The sequence below is a fragment of the Somniosus microcephalus genome, chromosome 23 (assembly GCF_052327205.1).
Source record: "Somniosus microcephalus isolate GS21.2 chromosome 23, FLI_Smic_1.0, whole genome shotgun sequence".
Classification (NCBI taxonomy): Eukaryota; Metazoa; Chordata; class Chondrichthyes; order Squaliformes; family Somniosidae; genus Somniosus; species Somniosus microcephalus.
The window spans coordinates 37527054-37550282 of record NC_141009.1 but is presented as its reverse complement, the minus strand read 5'-3'; the positions used below and the strand labels follow the sequence as shown (position 1 = coordinate 37550282).

Here is a 23229-nt window from a genome sequence, read left to right as displayed (position 1 = left end):
CCTATCAGCACTTGGCCCATTAAACGTGCCCGCTGTGCTGCAAGGGTTAATTAAAAATGAAGCACTTGGAATATAAGAGGCATGGGATTTTGCATCAAAGGGTTGTATCTCTTCACTCATGATGAATGTACCAACAGTCTAGTAAAATTTACATCTAGAGATTCACTGAAGAAACAGCCTTCATAGCAGTTTGGGTTTTTCTTTATCATAAATCTTCCTGTCCAGTAAAGCTTTCAGCTTTTATATACTACAGTTTGAAGATTTCACCGAGACCCACGAGCCATTAATCCCTTTGTGCAAATTGTGCTGGTATTATTTTCACTGGTAGCAGGCGCAGGGCAAAAGCCAAACTACAATTCAAACCTGCTTCCTGCAAGCAGTCTCTGAATGTTGCACTTTGCAGCTCAGGATCAAACTGAATGTGGCCCAAACTGCCAATGGAATCAGTGTACAATGATGACCTTTTCATCCAATGGCTCAACGAGACAGAAAGGGAATTGTTTTTATCATTCCAAAAGATTACAAATTACACTTTGCAATGACAACTTGGGACATTTCTGCCTTATGTATAAAATATCAGCTGCAGATTCCTCCACCCCACTTTCCTCAAAGCACTCTCACATCCTGAGATCTATTCCACGAGGGACAACTGCCCTCTGATACCTCAGCCAAGCGTGACCACTCTTCACGCACGAGCCTGGAGAGTGAATGGCAGCAAGTTAGTCAAACATGATGAGCTCAGTCTTGTCCTTAACTAACATGAGCAGAATGATTTACAGCAGTAGTCTCTGGCTCATGATCAGAAGTGGGAACTGTTAAGTCCGTGAATGATTGAGACACGGACTAGCAGGAGAGAAAACAAACAGAACTTTACTGGTGAAAGGCATAAACGAATCTAACCAACAGAGGCTCTCTAGCGCCTTTTATACAGGGGTGGTCACTGCCGGTACTGCAGTCTGAGACCAGTTATTCTCTTAAAGGTACATACACAACAATTCCTCCCCTTTTAGATAAACAGTACATAACATTCATTTAACAACTAATGATAACGAATTACAATCACAATTACTGTTGCTAGATACATTGGTTAAGTTTAAGCAATTATAAGTTCAGTCTTTGAGGAGGCTTCCTGATTCTGTCTGGATAACGCCTCTTTGGAGTATCAGGTTCTTCTGGCAAAGTTGAGTCGGAATCAATGTCGTTGTTTGGTTCATCTGCTTCCAATATTACCGGTTCTGCGGTAGCTGCAATTGGAACGTCGATTTCATTTCCAGGTGTATCAGATCGTGGTGTGGAGTTGACGTTTTCCAGTGACTCTAGAATCTGGTCAGCATGGCGTCTTACAATGCTCTCCCCAATGTCCACGGTATACATGAGAGGTCCTTGTCGTGTACAAATCGTTCCTGGCTGCCATTTCTCAGTGCGGTAGTCCCGGGCCAAAACTGGTTGACCTATCTTAAAACTCCTGGTCGGCCTTTCATTCATATTCTGAAACTGCCTGTTCTCCACATCTCTTCGGACGTTTGGCTTAACCAAATCCAAGCGGCATCGTAGTCTTCGATTGAAGAACATCATGGCTGGAGTTTGGTTGGTAACCGCATGTGTCGCATTCCGGTAGGCAAACAAGAAGTTGTCCACCTTGTGTTGTAGGGGTATATCTTCATTACACATTGCCTTGATAGCCTTCTTGAATGTTTGGACAAACCTCTCGGCCAATCCATTAGTGGCTGGATGATATGGGGCAGATGTGTAATGCTTAACACCATTGTTCTTTAAGAACCTCCGGAACTCTTCAGACACAAACTGTGGTCCATTGTCAGAGCAAATCTGTTCAGGCAGCCCATTCCTGGTGAATATGGTTCGTAAAACTGCGATAGTTTTTTCCGTGGTGGTTGAGGGCATTTTTATTACCTCTGGCCACTTTGAATGTGCATCCACCGCAATTAAAAACATCGAGTCCATGAAGGGACCAGCAAAATCAATGTGCACCCTTTGCCATGGAGATGAGGGCCACTCCCATGGATGCAGAGGAGCTTGTGGTGGGGCGTTTTGGACCTTCTGGCATCCTGCACAGCTCTTGGTCATCTCTTCGATTTCTCTATCGATTCCCGGCCACCACACAAACGCTCTGGCTAAGCTCTTCATTTTTACCCCACCCAGATGACCCTCATGAAGCTCATTGAGCACTCTATCCGTCAACTTAGTTGGAATTACTACTCTGGATCCACACATCAAGGTTCCTCTGCACACTGACAGCTGTTCTCTTCTCGGCGAGAATGCTGGCAGCAGTGGTTCGCCATGTGCTGGCCATCCCTTCACCGTTAAATCATAGACCCGTGATAGTGTCGGGTCATTCCGTGTTTCCTTTTCTATGTTTGCATTCGTCACAGGGAGACATTCGACTATGGTCGAGTGGAATAACTCCATTAGATCCACTGCAAGGTCTTCTTCTTCCACCGTCGGCAACGGTAGACGTGACAATCCATCAGCATTTCCATGCTGTTTAGTTCCTTTGTACTCGATGTCATATTGGTGTGCCCCTAGGAAAAGGGACCATCTCTGCAGCCGTTGTGCTGTCATTACTGGTACGCCCTTCTGAGGGTTGAAAATGGAGACAAGAGGTTGATGATCGGTTAGTAGAGTAAATTTTTGACCGTGCAGATAGTGATTGAACTTCTTCACCCCCCACACTAGGCTGAGGGCCTCTCTGTCAATCTGGGCGTAGTTACGCTCGGCAGAAGTTAACGAGCGTGACGCAAAAGCTATCGGCCTCTCCAAACCATCAAGGAATTTATGTGACAGTACCGCCCCAATGCCGTAGGGAGACGCATCACACGCCGGCCTGATTGGCAGTGCTGGGTTGTAGTGAGCCAATACTTCCTTCGAAGTGATTAAGTCCTTACTCTTCTGAAAAGCATGTTTACAATCATCGCTCCATTTCTATGCTACCCCCGTTCGTAGCAGGGCGTTCAGTGGATGCAGAATTGTCGACAAATTCGGCAAAAACTTATGATAGTAATTCACCAACCCGAGGAATGACCTCAGTTGCGACACATTTTCAGGCACTGGGGCCTTAACAACCGCTTCAATTTTGTCAGGGGACTTATGTAACCCCTCTTCATCAATCACGTGGCCACAATACGATATCTGTTTCTTAACAAATTCGCACTTGGGGCAGTTGGCTCACAGCCCATGTTCCCGTAGTCTAGTGAGCACCTGTTCTAGGTTGTTAAGGTGTTCACTGTCATCTTCACCTGTTACAAGGATGTCGTCCAAGTAACACTGAGTCCCCGGAATCCCTTGCAGGACTTGTTCCATCGCTCTTTGCCATATCGCCGGAGCCGATGCTACTCCGAATACCAATCGATGATACTGGTAAAGACCTTTGTGAGTGTTTATCGTGAGATATTTCCTAGAGGACTCTTCAACCTCCATCTGCAAATATGCTTGTGCTAGGTCAATTTTTGTAAAACGCTTCCCTCCAGACAGTGAGGCGAAGATGTCTTCTATCCTTGGAAGAGGATATTGTACTGTGTGAAGGACAGGGTTCACCGTCACCTTGAAATCCCCACAGATGCGAATCTTCCTTGGCTCTCCGGACTTATTGCTTAACGTTTTCTTCATGACAGGAACGATGGGTGTCACCCACTTGCTCCAGTCGACCTTAGACAACACGCCCGCCTTCTCCAGATTCTCCAGCTCTGCCTCGACGGCTGGACGAATTGCATATGGTACCGGTCTCGCTTTGAAAAACCTGGGAACTGCATTCTCTTCTATTTTTAACGAGGCGGTTACGCCTTTAAGCGTGCCCAGTTCTTGTTGAAATACCTCTTTGGCGTTAGCTAAGATTGTTGACAATCGTCCAGGAGTGACGTCTTCATCTTTTTTACCATCCACCGTCATTGCATGAATGGAATGCCAATCTAAGTTTATCTTCCTGATCCATTCCCGTCCCAATAACGGTGGTCCACCATTTGGCAGTATGTAGAGATACAATTGCCGTATCTTCTTGCCATTGTATTCGACAGGCACCCTTATTTTTCCTCTGGGGTATACTTTTTGCCCCATATACGTCGTCAAGACGATGGATGTCTCTCTCAAGGGTATGTGTGAAAATAGCCGCTCATAGTCTCGTCGATTCATGACGGTTAGCGCTGATCCTGTATCCAATTCCATTTTAACTTGGGACCCTGCTATCGTGAGGGTGACCCAAATGGTTCGGTGATCCTCTTTTGCGATTACATTGTGAAGTTTGAGACAGCTTAATCTCCTGTTCTCGGATTCACTATCGCTCATCTGGTCTTCGGAACTACTGTCCGTCATCTTTTGTACTTTCTTGTACGGTTCCTTAGTAGCCTTTTTGTTGTCGCTGGTCTTCCCAGACCTACAAACTCGTGCAATGTGTCCAATCTTCCCGCATTGTCTGCATATTTTGTCTTTGGACCAGCAGTCCTTCTGGTCATGGTTAGTTCTGCCGCAGCGATAACATTTTGCAAATCCCCGTGTCATTTCGTGGGTGCCGTATTCCTGTGGTTTTTGTTGAATTTCTGCAGCTCCCCTGGCTGCTGCTTCATACGATACTGCCACGCTGAAAGCCTTATCTAGCGTCAGCTCTTTTTCTGCGAGTAACTTCTTCTGTGTTCCTTCACTCAGGAGTCCACAGACAAATTTGTCCCATAGGGTATCTGCCAGTCCTGCTCCGAACTGGCAGTGCTTTGATAGCTTGCGTAGTTCCGTAAGATACTCATGGTGTGGAGATGCCGGAGTTGGACTGGGGTGGACAAATGTAAAAAGTCACACAACACCAGGTTATAGTCCAACAGCTTTATTTGAAATCACAAGCTTTCGGAGCGCTGCTCCTTCTTCAGGTGAAGTGGAGAAATGCATAAAGACACAGCTTATATAGTCAGAGAATCATGTCAGATGTTTGCAGGTAACCTTTCCAACTGCCATTAATCACACCTCGGCAGAGAGATAATCACAGCAGTCAAAGGTGTGAATGGTGTCCAAACAGGTCAGTCAGGGAAGCATTACATCAAAGAACAATGAGGTGGGGTCACAAGGGGTCAAATATTGCAGATGCTGGGGTCTGTATGAAAAACAAAAAAAGACAAAAAACATTTATTTTTTTTTTGGGCTGGAAATCACAGCAGGCCCGGCCGCATCCGTGTAGAGAGAACAAGCCAATGTCGACTCGAGTCTGGATGACCCTGCATCAGGTGGGGTTACATGTAGCGTGACATGAACCCAAGATCTCTGTTGAGGCCGTCCTCATGGGTGCGGAACTTGGCTATCAGTTTCTGCTCGACGATTTTGCGTTGTCGTGTGTCTCGAAGGCCACCTTGGAGAATGCTTACCCGAAGATCGGAGGCTGAATGTCCTTGACTGCTGAAGTGTTCCCCGACTGGGAGGGAACACTCCTGCCTGCCGTAAGATACTCAGCATTGCTCTCATCTTTGTGCTGAGTTCTCCTGTGGAATTTAAATCTTTCTGCTATCAACAGCGGTGCAGGGTTTAAGTGCTCCTGTAGAACAGCAACAACTTCGTTAAAACTCTTCGCCTTCGGTTTGGCTGGAGTAATCAGATCCCGCAATAGGCCGTACGTTCTAGCGCCCATTACGTTTAGCAATATCAATGCCTTTTTCCCCTCCGCTATTTCATTTGCCTCGAAATATACCTCGACTCTTTCCACATACGTGGTCCAGTCCTCTAATGTATTATCAAAAGCAGTGATACAGCCAGTCTTCGGCATCTTGCAAATCTAAAATGGCATCTCCCGCGCTTTGCCTTCTTCCCCGCTGTTGTTAGCGCTGCTTTCCACGGTTTCCTGCGTGTTAAATATTAATTCGTTTTCTTTTATTATCTTCCCGTCGTGGAGCGGACCCTCTGGGACACTTCCCTCCCTCTTCTGAGGTCCGAACGCTGCCCAGCTTCGAAACACTGGCTGCGCCCTGTGTGCTCCACCCTCTCTCTCTCTCTCCTTGCTTCCCGACTCGCTGCCCGGCCCCGTTGCAGCCCAGGAAGGATCAGAGCACTACCTGCCACCAGCCCGATTAGCTGGGAAACCACGGACCGAGGAACCCAGCCTGGCTCTGGACAGTCTCTCCTGCAAGTTTTGAACTCGATGATTGACGGTCGACGCCTGTTTCTCGAGTTTCAATGGCCTATTTTTTTTTTTTTTTTTCTTTCTTCTGGCTCCGACCTTCAACAACGTTGTCGGAGCTGCTGCTGAGTTGCAGGTAAGTTCGTTTCTAACTCGTCGCCAGTGTTAAGTCCGTGAATGATTGAGACACGGACTAGCAGGAGAGAAAACAAACAGAACTTTACTGGTGAAAGGCATAAACGAATCTAACCAACAGAGGCTCTCTAGTGCCTTTTATACAGGGGTGGTCACTGCCGGTACTGCAGTCTGAGACCAGTTATTCTCTTAAAGGTACATACACAACAGGAACCCTTCTTGATTTTGCCCCTCCCTAGTCCAGGGCACCCCCACCCTCATCCCAGCTGAGGTCAGCTCAGTCAACACGAACAATGGATGGAACCCAATATTTTCCTGCTTTGTGTGGCTCAGTGCACACACCTACCAAGACTGGTTAATGCATGAAATAGTTTTTTTTAAAGGCCATAATAAATAATCAGTAAACAACAGCAGACACCAGGCAAAAACAGACTGGCAAGAACATCAAGCCCGAAACGTCAACTCAAATTTCTCTCCACGGATGTTGCCTGACTTGCTGAGTTTTTCCAGCATTTTCTGTTGTTATTTCGGATTTCCAACATCTGCAGTATTTTGCTATCAAATAAATATAATTTGGCAATGTATAGTTTGCACATTTGAACGTATCTGGGATGCTAATCAAATTAATTGTCATCACCTCTTGTCAGTGACAAAATTCAATTTGCTCACAACTATCAGCTCCTCCACTATGACAGGCTCACAAGTTATCCAGTTTACAGCATACATGTATAGGAGTGGACTGGGAGACACACACAAGTCACATAGCACCAGATGTGAATGAACTATGGCATTGGGTTATTGAAATTACTGTCAAAGTATGGAATTGATAGTGCACATGTTGTAGTCAAGAACCAGCATCTTGATTCCTTTGATCAAGATGAATGTTCCATAATGCACGACTTGTCTGCAAGTTAAACAAACTATTTGAATACTATTGAAATACTTGGTTTCTCATGGCATTGCTCGGGTAGTTGAAGGTCTGGAACATGGGAGTGATGTTTAGTAGTTTAACCTGGTCTTGCCTCTCTGTGTGGCAGCCATGGCTCAGTTGGTAGCACCCTTGCCTCGGAGTCCGAAGGTTGTGGGTTCAAGTTCCACTCTAGAGACTTGAGCACAAAAATCTAGGCTGACACTGCAGTGCTGAGGGAGTGCTGCACTGTTGGAGGTGCTGTCTTTCGGATGAGATGTTAAACCGAGGCCCCGCCTGCTCTCTCAGGTGGACGTAAAAGATCCCATGGCACTATTTCGAAGAGGAGCAGGGGAGTTATCCCCGGTGTTCTGACCAGTATTTATCCCTCAATCAACATCACAAAAAACAGATTATCTGGTCATTATCGCATTGCTGTTTGTGGGAGCTTGCTGTGTGCAAATTGGTTGCCGTGTTTCCTACATTACAACAGTGACTACACTTCAAAAAGTACTTCATTGGCTGTAAAGTGTTTTGAGACGTCCGGTGGTCGTGAAAGGCGCTATATAAATGCAAGTCTTTCTTTCTTTCTAAGGACACTGCCCAAGTATCCCAGGTGAAGGAGTGCTCAAAATAGGCAAACCCAGGTAAGCATAGTTGCTTCTAAACTCCTGCGGTAAATTGGAAAGCAATTGAAGCTGCTTGCTCCAGCTCAGTAGCACTCAGGATGAAATGTTTACATTTTTTCCCATTTTATTTAAAACAAAGGATCGTTTTGCAACAGTAACAAAGGCCCAGAATTTCCTGGAAGGTTTTGGTGCAGCTATGGCGCCAGCACCATTTTTCCCCACAGGAAATTCACACGTAACTGTTGTATGCCAGTTTTACACTGAAACATCGGTTCATGCAAATTTCCTTGATTGTTTGCGCCACTTGCTGCATTAAGTCCGCTGAAATTCTCTGCCGCACATTTACATAGTTCTTCCCCACTCAAAATACCAGCTCACGTGAGTTTCCTGGGCTTACACGAGTAACGCACTGATGTAGATCTATGCTCCAAAGTTTAGGTGAAGAGGGCCCAAAGTCACCTGATACCAGCACAACTGAGATTTCTGCAGTTTGAGACCTGCACTATATTTAACCAAAATGCTGTCAGCCTCAGTACACCTAAATAGTGCCACGGGATCTTTTGCAGCCTCCTGAACAAGTAGACAGGCCCGCAGTTTAACATCTCATCCAAAAGACGGCACTTCCTATAATGCAGCAATTTCTTGGTACTGGACTCAAGTGTCAGCCTGGATTGTGTGCTCGGGTCCTGGAAGGTTCTTTTCCCATATATAATTTTTTAATTACTATTTTCTTAGTTTTCTACTCTAAAACCTTACTTTAATTTTGCTTTGGCAATCTCTGCTATACAAGTGAACAATACAAGTATTTTAACTATATGCCTCTCCAACTAGCAAACATATTACAGGAAAATGTGGGCAGGGAAACCCATGTTAAATATTTTATTTGATTGAAGTTTTACCATTTGCTGAGTTTAAAATGGAAGCTTAGTATCTAGGAATTCATGCAGACAGCAACTACTAAACATATCACAAATAATACCAAAGAAGTTTCAAAATCTGAAGACAGGATCCATGCAATGATGGAGATAACCAGATAAAAAGAAAGACTTGCATGACCACCGGACGTCTCAAAGCACTTTACAGCCAATGAAGTACTTTTTGAAGTGGAGTCACTGTTGTAATGTGGGAAACGCGGCAGCCAATTTGCGCACAGCAAGCTCCCACAAACAGCAATGTGATAATGACCAGATAATCTGTTTTATTTTATGTTGGTTGAGGGATAAATATTGGCCAGGACACCAGAGATAACTCCCCTGCTCTTCTTCGAAATAGTGTCATGGGATCTTTTACGTCCACCTGAGAAAGCAGATGGGGCTTCGGTTTAACGTCTCATCCAAAAGACGGCACCTCCGACAGTGCAGCACTCCCTCAGCACTGCACTGGAGTGTCAGCCTAGCTTTATGTGCTCAAGTCCCTGGAGTGGGACTTGAACCCACAACCTTCTGACTCAGAGGCCAGTGTGCTACCAACTGAGCCACAGCTAACACTGTTGTGATCTTTAATGATATCAAATATTCAACAATGCAGCATTTAAAAACCTCACATTATGTAAGTAAAAGCAATCCTATCCTCAACAGTCAAAGGAAAAATGCACCATTTTGTCACCATTATCAACCAAATACTACGTGAAAATCTCGCAATACAAGATTGCTGTTCATTTTATCTGTAAATTTGCAAAATAAAATGGTGCAGAATTTAACGTCTACCGTGGTTTGCAGTCGAGGTAATAGGAAAATCGATCACTGAGCCATCGACTGCCACTACAAGTGCATTGCAATATAAATGAGGTGGGTTAGTGCCTCTGGTGGCTTGGAGGGCTACCTGCATCAGGAAGTGGTTTCTCCCCATGTTGCCAGAAGCAAAGTGTCACCAACGGCAACATGAACAGTTGCCGCTACGTAGTTCTAGATACCATCTGCCATCATTTTCTTCTGGTCTAAGGCCAGTATAGGCCTTCAGCCTCCTGCTCACCCACCCCCCCGCCCCGCCCCACATCGTGCAAGGTCTATGGCCACAGATGTAAAATGCAATTGCAAACCTTTATAAAAACTGCACACTTGCAATGTTGCTGCTGTCGGGCCCCTGAAATCTGTCCTGCAACATAAAGAGGGCAAATTCCAAAGCAACCAACAACTTCACGAAGTCCGTCCACCTGTACACTCCTGTCATTTAGTCTCAATGGGCATGTGATCGCTGAACTAGAATATGTACAAGTAAACACCTCAGTTTAATTTGTCACTGAATTTTCATTATGGAAACACAATATAAAATAAATCCATAGCTAGCTAATATATATGTGGAAAACCAAAATTACTTAAAGTTCTGGGGGGAAGGATGTAAAGTATCTTGTGGTTACAAGACAAACAGTCTTTATACAGGAATGGTAGCAGTATTTTAACACCTATGGAGGGGAAGAGGAGGCTGTCGTGCTCCAACAGAAAGTTAGTTTTATTCAACTTTAATAACTTTAGGCGATGGATAGACTCCAACTATAAAAGTTCTGTTCTGATGAAGGACCCTGGCTGACATTAACGCTTTCCACTGTTGACTTTCCATCATTATTTTCTTTTATGACAGATTCCAACTGATGGTTTGCTGCCATCTGTTGAAACCAGACAATAAAGCAAGAGACAGATATCGTGCTCTCTGTATGTCTTTGCCCCACCATTAGCATGTGTCTTTAGCCTGCTCTGGAATTCCCTCCCTAAACCCCTCCAGCTCCTCCTTCTCCTTTAACACCCTCTTTAAAACCCACCTCTTTGACCAAGATTCGGTCACCCCTCCCAATCTCTCCTGCTTTGGCTTGGCGGCCATTTTTGTCTGTGAAGCATAGAAACATAGAAGATAGGAGCAGGAGTAGGCCATTTGGCCCCTCGAGCCTGCTCCGCCATTCAATGCGATCATGGCTGATCATTCAAATTCAGTACCCGGTCCCTGCTTTCTCCCCATACCCCTTGATCCCTTTAGCCTTGAGAAATATATCCAACTCCTTCTTGAATATATTTAATGAATTGGCCTCTACTGCCTTCTGTGGTAGAGAATTCCACAGGTTCACCACTCTCTGGGTGAAGAAATTCCTCCTCATTTCTGTCCTAAATGGCCTACCCCTTATCCTTAGACCATGACCCCTGGTTATGGACTCCCTGACCATCGGGAACATCCTTCCTGCATCTAGTCTGTCCAGTCCTGTCAGAATTTTATAACTTTTAATGAGATGCCCTCTCATTCTTCTAAACTCCAGCGAGTACAAGCCCAATCGACCCAATCTCTCCTCATACGTCATTCCTGCCATCCCAGGTATCAGCCTGGTGAATCTTCTCTGAACTCCTTCCATGGCAAGAACATCCTTCCTCAGATAAGGCGACCAAAACTGCACACAATACTCAAGATGTGGTCTCACCAAGGCCCTGTACAACTGCAGCAAGACATCCTTGTTCCTGTACTCAAACCCTCTCGCTACGAAGGCCAACATACCATTTGCCTTCTTAACCGCCTGCTGTACCTGCATGCTTACCTTCAGTGACTGGTGCACAAGGACATCCAGGTCTCATTGCACTTCCCCTTCTCCCAATCTATTGCCATTCAGATAATAAGCATTGTGTGATGTTTTTCTATGTTCAAGACACGAGTTGTCGTTTAAAAAAAAAAAGACAACCGTCTGTAACACAGACTTGTTTCCTTTGATGTTGACTGGTACATCTCTTCTCCCTGCCATCTCAATAATCCAGCAAATGGAAGTCTACACGGATCTATATACAGCACAATTTGGTAAACCACCTAAAATAAATTTACTAAATATTTAATGAAGATTTGCAAGAGGTAGTCCCATCTTAGATACTGGTTGCGTGTTCAAAGGTTTTGTACGCATTTTTCTTTTCTTTAAATGTTGAGTCCTGATGTGCCATCAATAACTCAAGGACAAGAAGTTAAAGGATTCAACTGTAGGCTTTTAATCGCTAAGAACATTGCACGTCATTCCACATCAGATTCGTCTGGCAGAATGACTCATACAGCTCTTGAGACCTTTATATGACAAAAGACAGGGGCGGAGCCAATACACACAATAGGGGAAAAGGGGGCGGTACACACAATACAATGCAGGTAAAACACAGGGGCTGATGAAGACATATATTTCATCACAAGTCCCATCACCCTCCTTCTCATCTCTGGGATGGCAGGTGTCACAGATAGAATATTGAGGCTCGAGGAACAGCACCTCATCTTTCGATTAGGCACTCTACAGCCCTCTGGACTCAACATAGAGTTCAACAATTTCAGATCATAACCTTGGCCCCCATCACATTTTCTTCTTTTTATCCACACTTTTTGTTTTTTCTTCCCTCCCTTCAGCTATCCTTCATTCTACCAATCGCAATTCACACCCCATCTAGAGCCATCCTTTATTCCTTAACCTGCCCCATTTCCACCTCCCCTTGCCTTGAATATCTCTAATGTCTCTCAATGTCTCTTAATCTCTCCTGCTTTCTATCCCATCCCTGACCTTCCCTTTTGTTCTTTCACCCCCTCCCCCTTTTCCCAGCCCCCAAACTTGCTTTCCATTTCCTGCTTTTTTCCCCAGTTCTGACGAAGGGTCATCAACCTGAAACGTTAACTCTGTTTCTCTCTCCACCGATGCTGCCTGGCCTGCCGAGTTTTTCCAGCATTTCCTGTTGTTATTTAGAATATTGAGTAACTGGATCAGGCTGAATGTGAACAGAAGGCACAGCTACCACTTCCTCAGCCTGCCCACTTGTTAAACAGTGGCCCTGACAAGGTAGCAGGAGCGCTGCTTCACTAATAATGAATTTAGAATGAGAACCATACAGCCCAGTAGGAGGCCATTCAGCCCATCATGCCTGTGCTGGCTCTTTGAAAGAGCTTTCCATTTTCCCCTGCCATTCCCCCACAGCCCTGCAATTTTTTTCCATTTCAAGTATATCTCCAATTCCCTTCTGAAAGTTTCTATTGAATCTGCTTCCACTGCCCTTTCGGGCAGGGCATTCCAGGTCATAGCAACTTGCTGTGTAACAACATTTCTGCTCATCGCCCCCTCTGGTTCTTTGTCCAATTGTCTTCGATCTGTGTCCTCTGCTTACCGACCCTCCTGCCAGTGGAAACAGTTTCTCCTGATTTACTCAATCAAAACCCCTCATAATTCTGAAATAGTTTTAATTTAAAAAAAACTCCTTAAAGCAAGGGTAACTTTTGTTTTGTTATTCATCGATTTTATCTGCAGATTAACTATAACCAGAAAAAAATGATGAAACATGACCTATTAAAAACTGTCTAGAATAGACAAAGTGCATGTCCTGTCCTGAATAAGGGAGAAGTAAAAAGAAAATCATAAGTGTTGGAAATATGAAGTAAAAAATGGGTTATGCTAAAAATGTTGCTCTGTCATTTCAGGTTGCACCCTTCTTCAGAATTCATGAAACATTTCCAGCATTTTGTTTTTACATTGATGAACAAGTCTCCCTGCAATGTAATAGTTGCCATCTAAGCCTCCTTGGAAAATGTGCACATCCCCACCGACACCTGGGAATCCCTGGCCCAAGACCGCACAAAGTGGAGGAGAAGCATCCGGGAAGGCGCCGAACACCTCGAGTCTCTTCGCCGGGAGCAAGCGGAAGCCAAGCGCAGGCAGCGCATGTCAACCCAAGTACCCCACCCACCTGCCCCTTCAATCACCGTCTGCCCCACCTGTGACAGAGACTGTAGGTCCCGCATTGGACTCATCAGTCACCTGAGAACTCATTTTTAATGTGGAAGCAAGTCATCCTCGGTTCCGAGGGACTGCCTAAGAAGAAGAAATTGCCTTTCCAGAAAAACCCTATAGGTGGCGCTGGCAGTACCTATACAGAAAAGTCGACATTAAGGAGAAGCAGCCACTTACACACCAGACATTACTGCATTTAATTGAAAGAGATGCCAACCTTCTACTGAGGCCTCAAAGTGCACTCTATATATACACAGTTCATTTTTTTTACCCCCCAGCTGTATTCTGATGAATCATGCATTTTAGCAGCTCTTATAATTATATAACAATTATAGCACTACTAATTTACTCAAATTGTTGGAAAGCAATGTGCTGAATAAATATTTGAATCCATTCCTTAATTACTGTTATATCTATATACAATGACTGAAGTCAACAGGGGAATATTAACATAACATATAGCTTTTAGTAAAGAATGATTATGCACAGTTCTAGTTCTAGTTCCCCAAAAGGATTTCCTATGTAAAAACATACATAGGCCTGCAAGTTCCATTCGAGTGCAGATTTTAAATGTATTCTTTAATTATTATTGTCATTTGCACTACCACAAAAGGTAATTGGAATGGGACGGAAAACTGCCAGCATTGAGACTTGTCTACTTGGAGAATTTGTGATCCTGGGTAGGCCACAGGGCCTTGTGAACAAGGAGCCCTTTGAATTCAGTTGCCGTGACCCCTCCAGTTATTGGCCAAATGCTCTAACCGCAGTGTTTTTGTCAAGGCCTCCTCCTGAGGGAACGATTCTCCCCTCTGCTGTTCAATTGTATGCTCTTTTTTTGGAAATGTTCAATATCTCCTATCTAAGCTGGTTGCATGACTATCCCGACACCAATCGCCTTTTGTCAGTCATGGGGATAACTCCAATTTATTGGCATGACAACGAGAGGTCAAGTTGCAGAGTTTTGTATTTAATTACATGACCCGATGAGGTCATGCCAACGCCAGTGTGACAAGTGAAACACTGCACTAGAATTCTCTACCCTTCAAATAACTTCTGGATGTCACTCGCCCGCTACACCTGTCTGCGAACTTGGACAACAGTTCGTCGATGCTCCATGCCGACTCCACCTGAGCTATGTCAAAATTATCCCTCCACGGGACCTCAGACTTCAACTCTGGACTCCCTCCTATTGTCTCCTATCTATTCCCTGTTACTACCAGGAAACATATATCCCAATCATTGCTAAATAACCAGGCCTACGTAATTTGAGTTTTCCCTAGGTCCATTCGCGTGCGCACTTTGCCTGCTGCTCTGGACCCAAGCCAATCACTTCTACTTCCACTTTTTTCTCACTCTTTTTCTTTTCTCTCTACCCCTCCTTGACCACTCTTTCATGTCATCATGGCTCCTTTCATTTCTCCTCTCTCGGGTACTCTGCCATCCCAGATCCTTATTGTGTTTGATTGCATCGACATCATGGCCTTGACGGAAACCTGGCTGAGGGGTAATGATATCTCACCCTTAAATGAAGCCTCCCCACCTGGCTATACCTTCCACCACTTGCCCCACCCAGACTGCCGCAGTGATGGTGTGGCTCTCATCACCAGATCACTCCTTGGTCTGTCCCCCTCCTATTTCTCATCTACGTGCTGCCCCTCGGCGACATCATCCGAAAACACAACATCAGTTTCCACGTGTACGCTGACGACACCTAGCTCTACCTCACCACCACTTCGCTCGTCCCTCTCCACGGTCCCTAAATTGTCAGACTGCTTGTCCGACGCACAGTTCTGGATGAGCAGAAATTTCCTCCAATTAAATATTGGGAAGACCGAAGCCATTGTTTTCGGTCCCCGCCACAAACTCCGTTCCCTAGCCACCGACTCCATCGCTCTCCCTAACATCTGTCTGAGGCTGAACCACACTGTTCGCAACCTTGGCATCATACTTGACCCTGCAATGAGCTTCTGACCACATATCCGTGGCATAACTAAGACTGCCTATTTCCACCTCTGTAACATCGCCCATCTCCACCCCTACCTCAGCTCATCCGCTGCTGAAACCCTCATCCATGCCTGTTACCTCTAGACTTGACTATCCCAACGCACTCCTGGTGGCCTTCTACGTCCTACCCTATGTAAACTTGAGGTCATCCAAAACTCAGCTGCCTGTGTCCTAACTCATACCAAGTCCTGCTCACCCATCACCACAGTACTCGCTTACCTACACTGACTCTCGGTTAAGCAATGCCTCGATTTAAAAATTCTCCTCCTTGTTTTCAAATCCCTCCATGGCCTCGCCCCTCCCTATCTCTGTAATCTCCTTCAGCCCCACAACCCCCCGGAGATATCTGCGCTCCTCTAATTCTGGCCTATTGAGCATCCCTGATTATAATCGCTCAACCATTGGTGGCCGTGCCTTCTGTTGCCTAGGCCCTAAGCTCTGGAATTCCCTGCCTAAACCTCTCCACCTCTCTACCTCTCTTTCCCCCTTTAAGACGCTACTTAAAACCTACCTCTTTGACCAAGCTTTTGGTCATCTGCCCTGCTTCTCCTTATGTGGCTCGGTGTTAAATGTTGTTTTATGACACTCCTGTGAAGCACCTTGGTGCATTTTACTACATTAAAGGCACGAGATAAATATAAGTTGTTGTTGTTATTGTTGGCTTTTACTAAGAGCAGAGGTAAAGCCAATGTTTTTGCAGAATTTTAGAAGTACAAAATTGGGCCAAGATTTGTCTTAACGATTACTTAAATAAACTTAACTGGCTGCACTAATAAACTTAAGAGCACTGCAAGCAGCATACAATAAGCAAATAGCAAGAGCAGAGTCAATTTGAACATGTAGATGGGAAACAGGTGAATATTCAGTAAAAGGCATGGTTCCTAACCAAAGAGGTTTCTCAATGCCATGTGCATCTTGTGAATGCTTTCTGATGCTTGACTGCAAAATTGATATAGTTTTGTTTCTCAATGCATACTTTAGAAAGCAGAAGAGGAAATGAATGAAACAAAATCACTACTGCTGCAAAAGCGTCATTGATGCAAAGTAAATCGTTCAATCGAACTTCAAATCTCATTCATTTCAATGCAAGTGATTGTATCCTACTGCTTTAAAAATGCCTAGTTCTTAGAACTGTAAGGCTTTTACCTCAAAAGGTGTCTCAAAGTCCTCGATCAGTCCTCCTACAATGACCAGGCCCTCTGTAGTTATTTCCATTCCGAAGTAATTCTTCCACGTGACGCTTTCGATAAGCTTACAGTCAACATACAGCTCCATTTTATTCCAAGAAACACTAACTGCAACTTTATGCCATTTGCCATCTGAAAGGAAGGAAATAGGAAACCTGTGGGAAGAAGAGTGCAGCTTAAGTTAGCCGTAGAGAAACACCATAGAAATCTAAGGAATTTATACATTTTCCCCAATGGGAATTCACAGGACCTTTTGTGCCTTAGACTGAGAAACAGTTCAGACCCACATAGTAACTTATTCCGATGCACAAATCCAAGGACAGGATTACTTGATCACCAATCCCATCTGTCAAAAGCAGAGCTTGTTAAATTAGCATCCTTGCTGAAAAGATAGGCCATATTAATTAAAGTGATGCAAATATATTGCATTATCAAGATGCCAGAATTAACAAAAACTCAGTCACTCCACACTACCATACAGGTTAATATTGAACAACTTAGGTAAAGTGCAGATGCATGTGGATTTTTGTTACTCCTGAAGGCTAATGCTCGAGTACAAACGGTGTGATTTAGTACTTTCAAAAACTCTCTATGCTGGGCCAACAGGAATCCCCGAGTCCAGTTCATCATGTAAAGGCTGAAATCTAAGGAAGCCCATACATTTTGCAACTGAAACTAAAGCTGTTGACAGGGCACTCCAGCGAAGGCAGAGGTTTCAAGGTTTGGCGCAAATAAAGATCTTTGGTCGCAGGTAATGCAACAATTCACAAATGGCTCACATAACGCACTGAAACAAAACGTAACAGTTTTGCCAACAGAAAAATCAAACTGTATTTTGAACTGCAACTTTATTTTCCTGTATGTCTCACTGGCAAGATACTTTTTTTTCCACAAAAGAGGAGAAATTTGTCCATGCAAACAATATGTACATTTGTGTTACTCGTTTCAAAATGTCTCAAATCCCTACATTCAAAAAAAATTCCTTGACGTGCAATTACCATTCGTACATTTTATAGCCAAGACACAATGCTGCAGGCGAGATCACATGAGGAAGAAACATTGCGTCTCATTTTCTTACAAACCACATTTTAATGGTGGATAAAATGGCCACTTTCCTGAAGGAGCCAGAATGATAAGGATGTAATTTGTTGAAATTATAATGTTTTCCTCGAGGGCACAGAAACAAATTAGTTTCACAACCAAAGCTTTGTTTTTAAACACAGTACTTTAGTAATGGAAGGGTGTGTTTATACTTTCTCCAGTAATAGGGTAAACCAACCAATAAAATGTAGGAATGCTGCACCAAAACCATTTCATTTTTGGATAAATATAACACTCCAGAAATTTGTCCATGTGTGAGTATATGTGTGGCCACGGACGCACACATCTCTCAAAGTTGCTCACTGTTTTATAATGATAGGAGCATTTTACCATGTAATCAAAAATTATACAATAACTGGGTATTTATACCTTAATTGGCCTTTACTAATAGGTACAACATGGCTGCCTTTAAGAAAGCTATCTGCTGATCAAGTGAAACTGTGTTTAATCCGGCTTTTCCCTTTAAGGCCACGAAATTGATCAAACCAGAAAGCTGGGGTCCCAAAAACCCGTGATCCTGCTATGCTGCCATGACAATGGTGGAGCGGGACTTCCCTTGCACCAATGACACGCCCCTGACTGCAATGGAAATCAGGGGCCAGGCGATTAGTGTGTCGTGGGTGACTGCTGTCTCAGTATCGGTGCCCGCTAGGCGGGGGAGAAGGGGTAGAAATTTGCGGCGGAGGGCAGAACTTGTAGCTAGAGCCAGCTGGTCATGCAGAAGATGCCTGAAAGCAACACAAATTGGCCCCTTTCCAGAAAGGCTGCTGTATGACTGGCTACGACAAGGAAATAGTCTTTGACACTTTGGGAGCCGCATTTCCACTGATGTAAAGTACGGTATGCCTGCAAGATGCTGACATGCATTATGTTGGGAGCACTGGAGGCAGGACTGGCGGGAGTTCCAGTTGATGATATCATCCTGCCAGTCCTGCCTCCATTCTTGGCATCCGTGGAAGTGGGTGGATAGAAGAACCACCTATTCCCAAAGAAAACCCCAACACTTCTGGAACAGGACCGAGACGCCACGTAAAAGGATCTCATCCCAAAACCAACCCCCACTCATCCTGGCAGCAGCCTGAATCCACTACAAGAATTATGGGTTTTCTGACTTCTGATCTTCTTCCTGCTCAACTACGCACTTTCGGGAAGTGTACTAAATAGGGACAACCCGCGATCAATTAGTGCCTAATTGCTGTTCCTCAGGGAAGTAGTCTGCTAAAGAAATACTTGAAGATGCTAATTATTAATTGGTATGTTTCCTATCTATTCAGTTGTGATTTATTGCTGTCTTAGGAATATGATTTGAGCTAATCAGGTGCAAGCCTAACATACAACGGATAATTTTTAACTTTGACACCTGGGCAGTAATCCGGCAGAGCAGATCGCCACTCATTATAGATCCCGCCCGAGTTTCATCCCATTAGCTTCAATGCAACAAAAATCGGGGGATCCACAACAGGTGGGCAATGCGCTCTGTCGGGTTCTCATCCGGGCAGCGAAGTTGAAAATGACCCCCATACTCTCTATTTTTGAGCTGAGGTCGTAATTTTATAGGTGCCTTACATTCGGAGCAGCAACGAGAAGGGGGTGGGAGAAGAAAAGTAGGCCATCAAAAGAAAAATCTTCCAACATCACCCCTCAGCACTTTTTGAAGAGGCCGCTAATTCCTTTTCATGGATCATAATGTCATGGATGAGGGCTGAGTGGGATCAGTCGGATTTTACTTTTGATGCCTCCTTTTCTTCTCCCACCCCCTTCTCATTGATGTTCATCAGGTCACCTCGGCTTCAATTATTTCTGCAATAGGGGCTTGCAGAAATGGTTTTCCTTATTATACTGATTCTGAAGATAACCTCTTTGAAATAAGAGATCTGCAGCATTGCCTCAACCCACGCCTTCCAGTTCCTGCTTCATACGATCCTTCGACTGCTTAAATATTCCTTTTCAAGCCTTGGAAAGTCACAACTGCATAACCTGCATTTTGTAACTGTAGCCTCAGACCATCACCACAGCGCAGTACACAGGGGCAGGACTCACAGGGCTATGTGCCCCAGATAGGAATAACCTCTTTCCAAAAACCTTCAACAGCTGGACTGCCACAACATATTTACCAACATGCCTTTCTCCATCTGTCCATGCCAGCAGGAGTCATTTCATTCAATCCCCATAAATGGAGTTTGTTAGGACCCATTAAAACCCTCCATTAATCTTATACTGCATAGAGATACAGCATGATGTTTTCAGAAACTTTCATGCCTGTGTCTCTCTTTTGAAGTCAGTCATTTCTTTTAAGAGGATCCATTCTATGCTCGGACCTTTTGACCTTGTAGGGTGACACGTTTTTTTTCCATCAAAAGTAATTCCGAAAATGATCCACTGCTCCATTTTTTGAGGACTGAAGGAACAACTGCCCTGAATTAGAGAACTCGGAGGAGCTGGTCACTTCACAACTGGAATTTATGCTGCGAAGCAAGGAAGGAGGTCGATACAGTTGCACTTCATTTTAATCTATTTTGGTCTTAGGAGAAGTGAAGGAATTAGCATTGCTGCAGGTTGCTCACTAATCGATGAAATGCCCTTAACATTGATCAGTGCAGGGCTGAGGAGAACTTAATCCCCGATATTTCATCACTCTGGGCGACCCAGGGAATGGTGTAGTCCTCAGCGTGAAATATATTAATTAAAATAACTTTAGACTTACCCCAATTGACTCTGCAGCTATATGTCTGTGACTAGGAAAGCTTATTTTTAAAAATTTTAAATGGTAATACTCATATTAAAAAGTAGACAAAAGGAATTTGATACAAATATGTGAATTGTTAAATGTTTCTGGGAGCATTTATACCTGCTCTTTAACCTCCAATATTGGCCAGGTGTTTACTCAGACATATCTCTGGAAAATACAGCTGCCCAGGGTAGCAAGTAAGGGGCAGGGTGGCTGTTTTGTATGGAACTGAAGGGTATCTTCCCCAGTAGTGTCTAATCCAGCAGACTTAGGAACGAATGGAAGACCTGAAGGGTTGCGAGGAAGAAGATGGCTGACCTCAAGAAAGCTAAGGCAAGGCTGAAGTACTGTTTGCAATCTCCAGTATCTGCCCCAAGACGGCATGGCACAAAGTGTGTGCTCCAAACTTGTAAATCAGAAGTTTATCCTGCAGTGCTAATCTGAAAGAAATAGGCATTGAATGTTTAAGGTACATGGCCATCTGGCACCATGAGATTAATACAAATAGCAACTGTACAAATCAAACTGTGAGCATCCAAAACTCTTCAATGAGTTTTACACAAGAAATCCCTGTAAGTAAATTTAGCTGCATGATGCATGTTCATTATGTGTCAGACAATGTGGCCTGGATGATGAGCAGCTGTATGTCTGTGCTGCCTAAACTTGCAACATCTCAAAATGTATCTGTTTGCGAGACAAGATTACACACAATAGATGGGAGCAAAGCAGAACTGGAGGAGGTCCCAGGCAATACAAACAGTTGACATCATTTGGGGAGCCCCGCTGCACATCACTAGGTGTGCAAGCTGTAAGATTCGCAATTTTCAGCAAAAATCACGCAAGAAAACTGGATAAAATAAGACTGTTTATTGACCAAAGTAAGCTTGCACAGAAAAACCTTTGATAAAAGGGCATACAAAATGGCCGCCAGGCCCCGTGATCAGTTTATGAACCATTTTATTTCTGTTACTGCAAGCCAGACAGGCTTGTGGATTGAAGACAGTGAGCCCACGAAAGCCAGTCTCTGGGAACCGAAACTCAGAGCAACAGCATACATATTCAATGGATTATAAGTACAGGATGGGGCCCATCAAGATATGGGCGGACAATGTAAAAACACTTATACCCATTTATCGTACAAAGGAAAAACCGTTTAGCAGCCATCAAGGAAAATGTCCGGACCGATCAATATGCGAACCGAGCCACGGTGACAATGCAAAAGACATTGAAAGACATTATCGGCCAGGAAGGCCAGTTTAAGTTATCACCGGCTCCGTTACAAGACAAAGCGCCCCTGCAGAGATTTCTGCCCGCCAAAATTAATACAAAGACAGGACTATGATTTGGCGGGAGATAAGACTGTCCCAAAAGAGTATAACTATGGATTGAAAGTCCATCTAAGTGACTTCGGACTCCGGGTTACTTGAACAACTTCTTCTTCACTGCCACGGCTTCTTGTTGGGCGACTTCAGGCTTCCATTTCTTCAAGAACTTTCTTCTACGAGGAACGAACGAAGGGCGGACGGTGCCCGGATCGGCGCCTCTTCCACTTCGGCAGATCGATGAAAACGTTTTCGTCTTTTAAAGACGGACGGTTTCGGTAAAAGGACAACGTGGTCGGTGTTCAGCCAAACAAGGCTCGGCCACGACGAGAAGACGACGAGGGTGGCCCGGGTACTGGGGTCGGGAGATCATCGACGACCCAGGCCGACGGAGAAGAAACCCTCTGGAGAACCGGCGATCGATGCCACAAGATTCTCCCAAGTGCATAGCCTGCATCTGGGTCTGCTCCATGAACCCAAATTGACTTAGTGGATCTCAACCTTAACGAGCGCTCATCGAGGCTGGGTCTACCCCACCGCCTCGAGGGAGGAGAGAATATCGACTGCGCCAGAAGTTTCCAAATCCACGTGACGACGGAAAGCGGTGCCAAAAAGGCTGCGAACCCCCCTTTCTCGCGATTTCGAGAGTGGTGAGCATGATCCCAAGTTCCCCAGGTCGAAACTTAGTTTAGGTATAGGGGAGGGAGTTAAGGGAAATCGTAATGTGTTTCCCCTTTTTCGATGTGCCGTGTGTTCCCCATTTCCATAGAGTCAAGTTCATAAATTTGTGCATGATTGTAGTAACTTTAATCTGTGCCTATGACATGTATTTTGTAATGCTTCAAACTGTTTAAAAATAAAAGCATCCATTTCGTGCTATTCAACCTGGTCTATTGAGTTCTTTCTCTGCACTACTATTCTCTGCACCTAAGCCCAAGGTCTAGAACCGTAGGGGGGAGTGGGTCGAACCACTCAAGGGTAATTATTGCACGAAGCCTGGCAGGAGACCAGAAAGAGCAAGAGAAACCCCCTACAGAAATGGCGACCGCGGCAGGACCTTGGCAGCAGGAAAGTAGTGTGTTAGATCAAGATCTGAATAAACGAAATGTGATGGATGAAAGAATAGCAGATTATGTTTTCGGAAAAGTCAACCTCACAAAACAATGGATATCTGATCTACTAAGGGATAGGCGCCCGCTAGACGCAGCCATCAAGTGGACAGCGGGTAGAGAGCATAAGAAATCTGTAGAAAAGGCGGTCTGGCTGATGTGCTACAAGAAGCAAGTCCAGCTTTTGGACCAGGTAGTTGCAGCACAGACAGTCCAGATCAACGGCTTGCTTAAAGGCGTGGAGGAAAAGGTTGCGGGAGGTCAAAAACTGATTGAATCGCTTGACGC

General features: G+C 44.6%; 1 protein-coding gene across 1 annotated transcript in view; it reads right to left on the bottom strand.

Annotated features, from left to right (window-relative positions):
• The window catches only part of LOC147101826 (uncharacterized), a 320645-nt gene that overhangs the window by 127117 nt on the left and 170299 nt on the right, over positions 1 to 23229 (bottom strand). The window contains exon 4 of the mRNA XM_085965804.1: positions 16641 to 16836. Within this exon, the coding sequence (XP_085821930.1) occupies positions 16641 to 16836 (196 nt within the window). The remainder of the gene's footprint in view (positions 1 to 16640; positions 16837 to 23229) is intronic.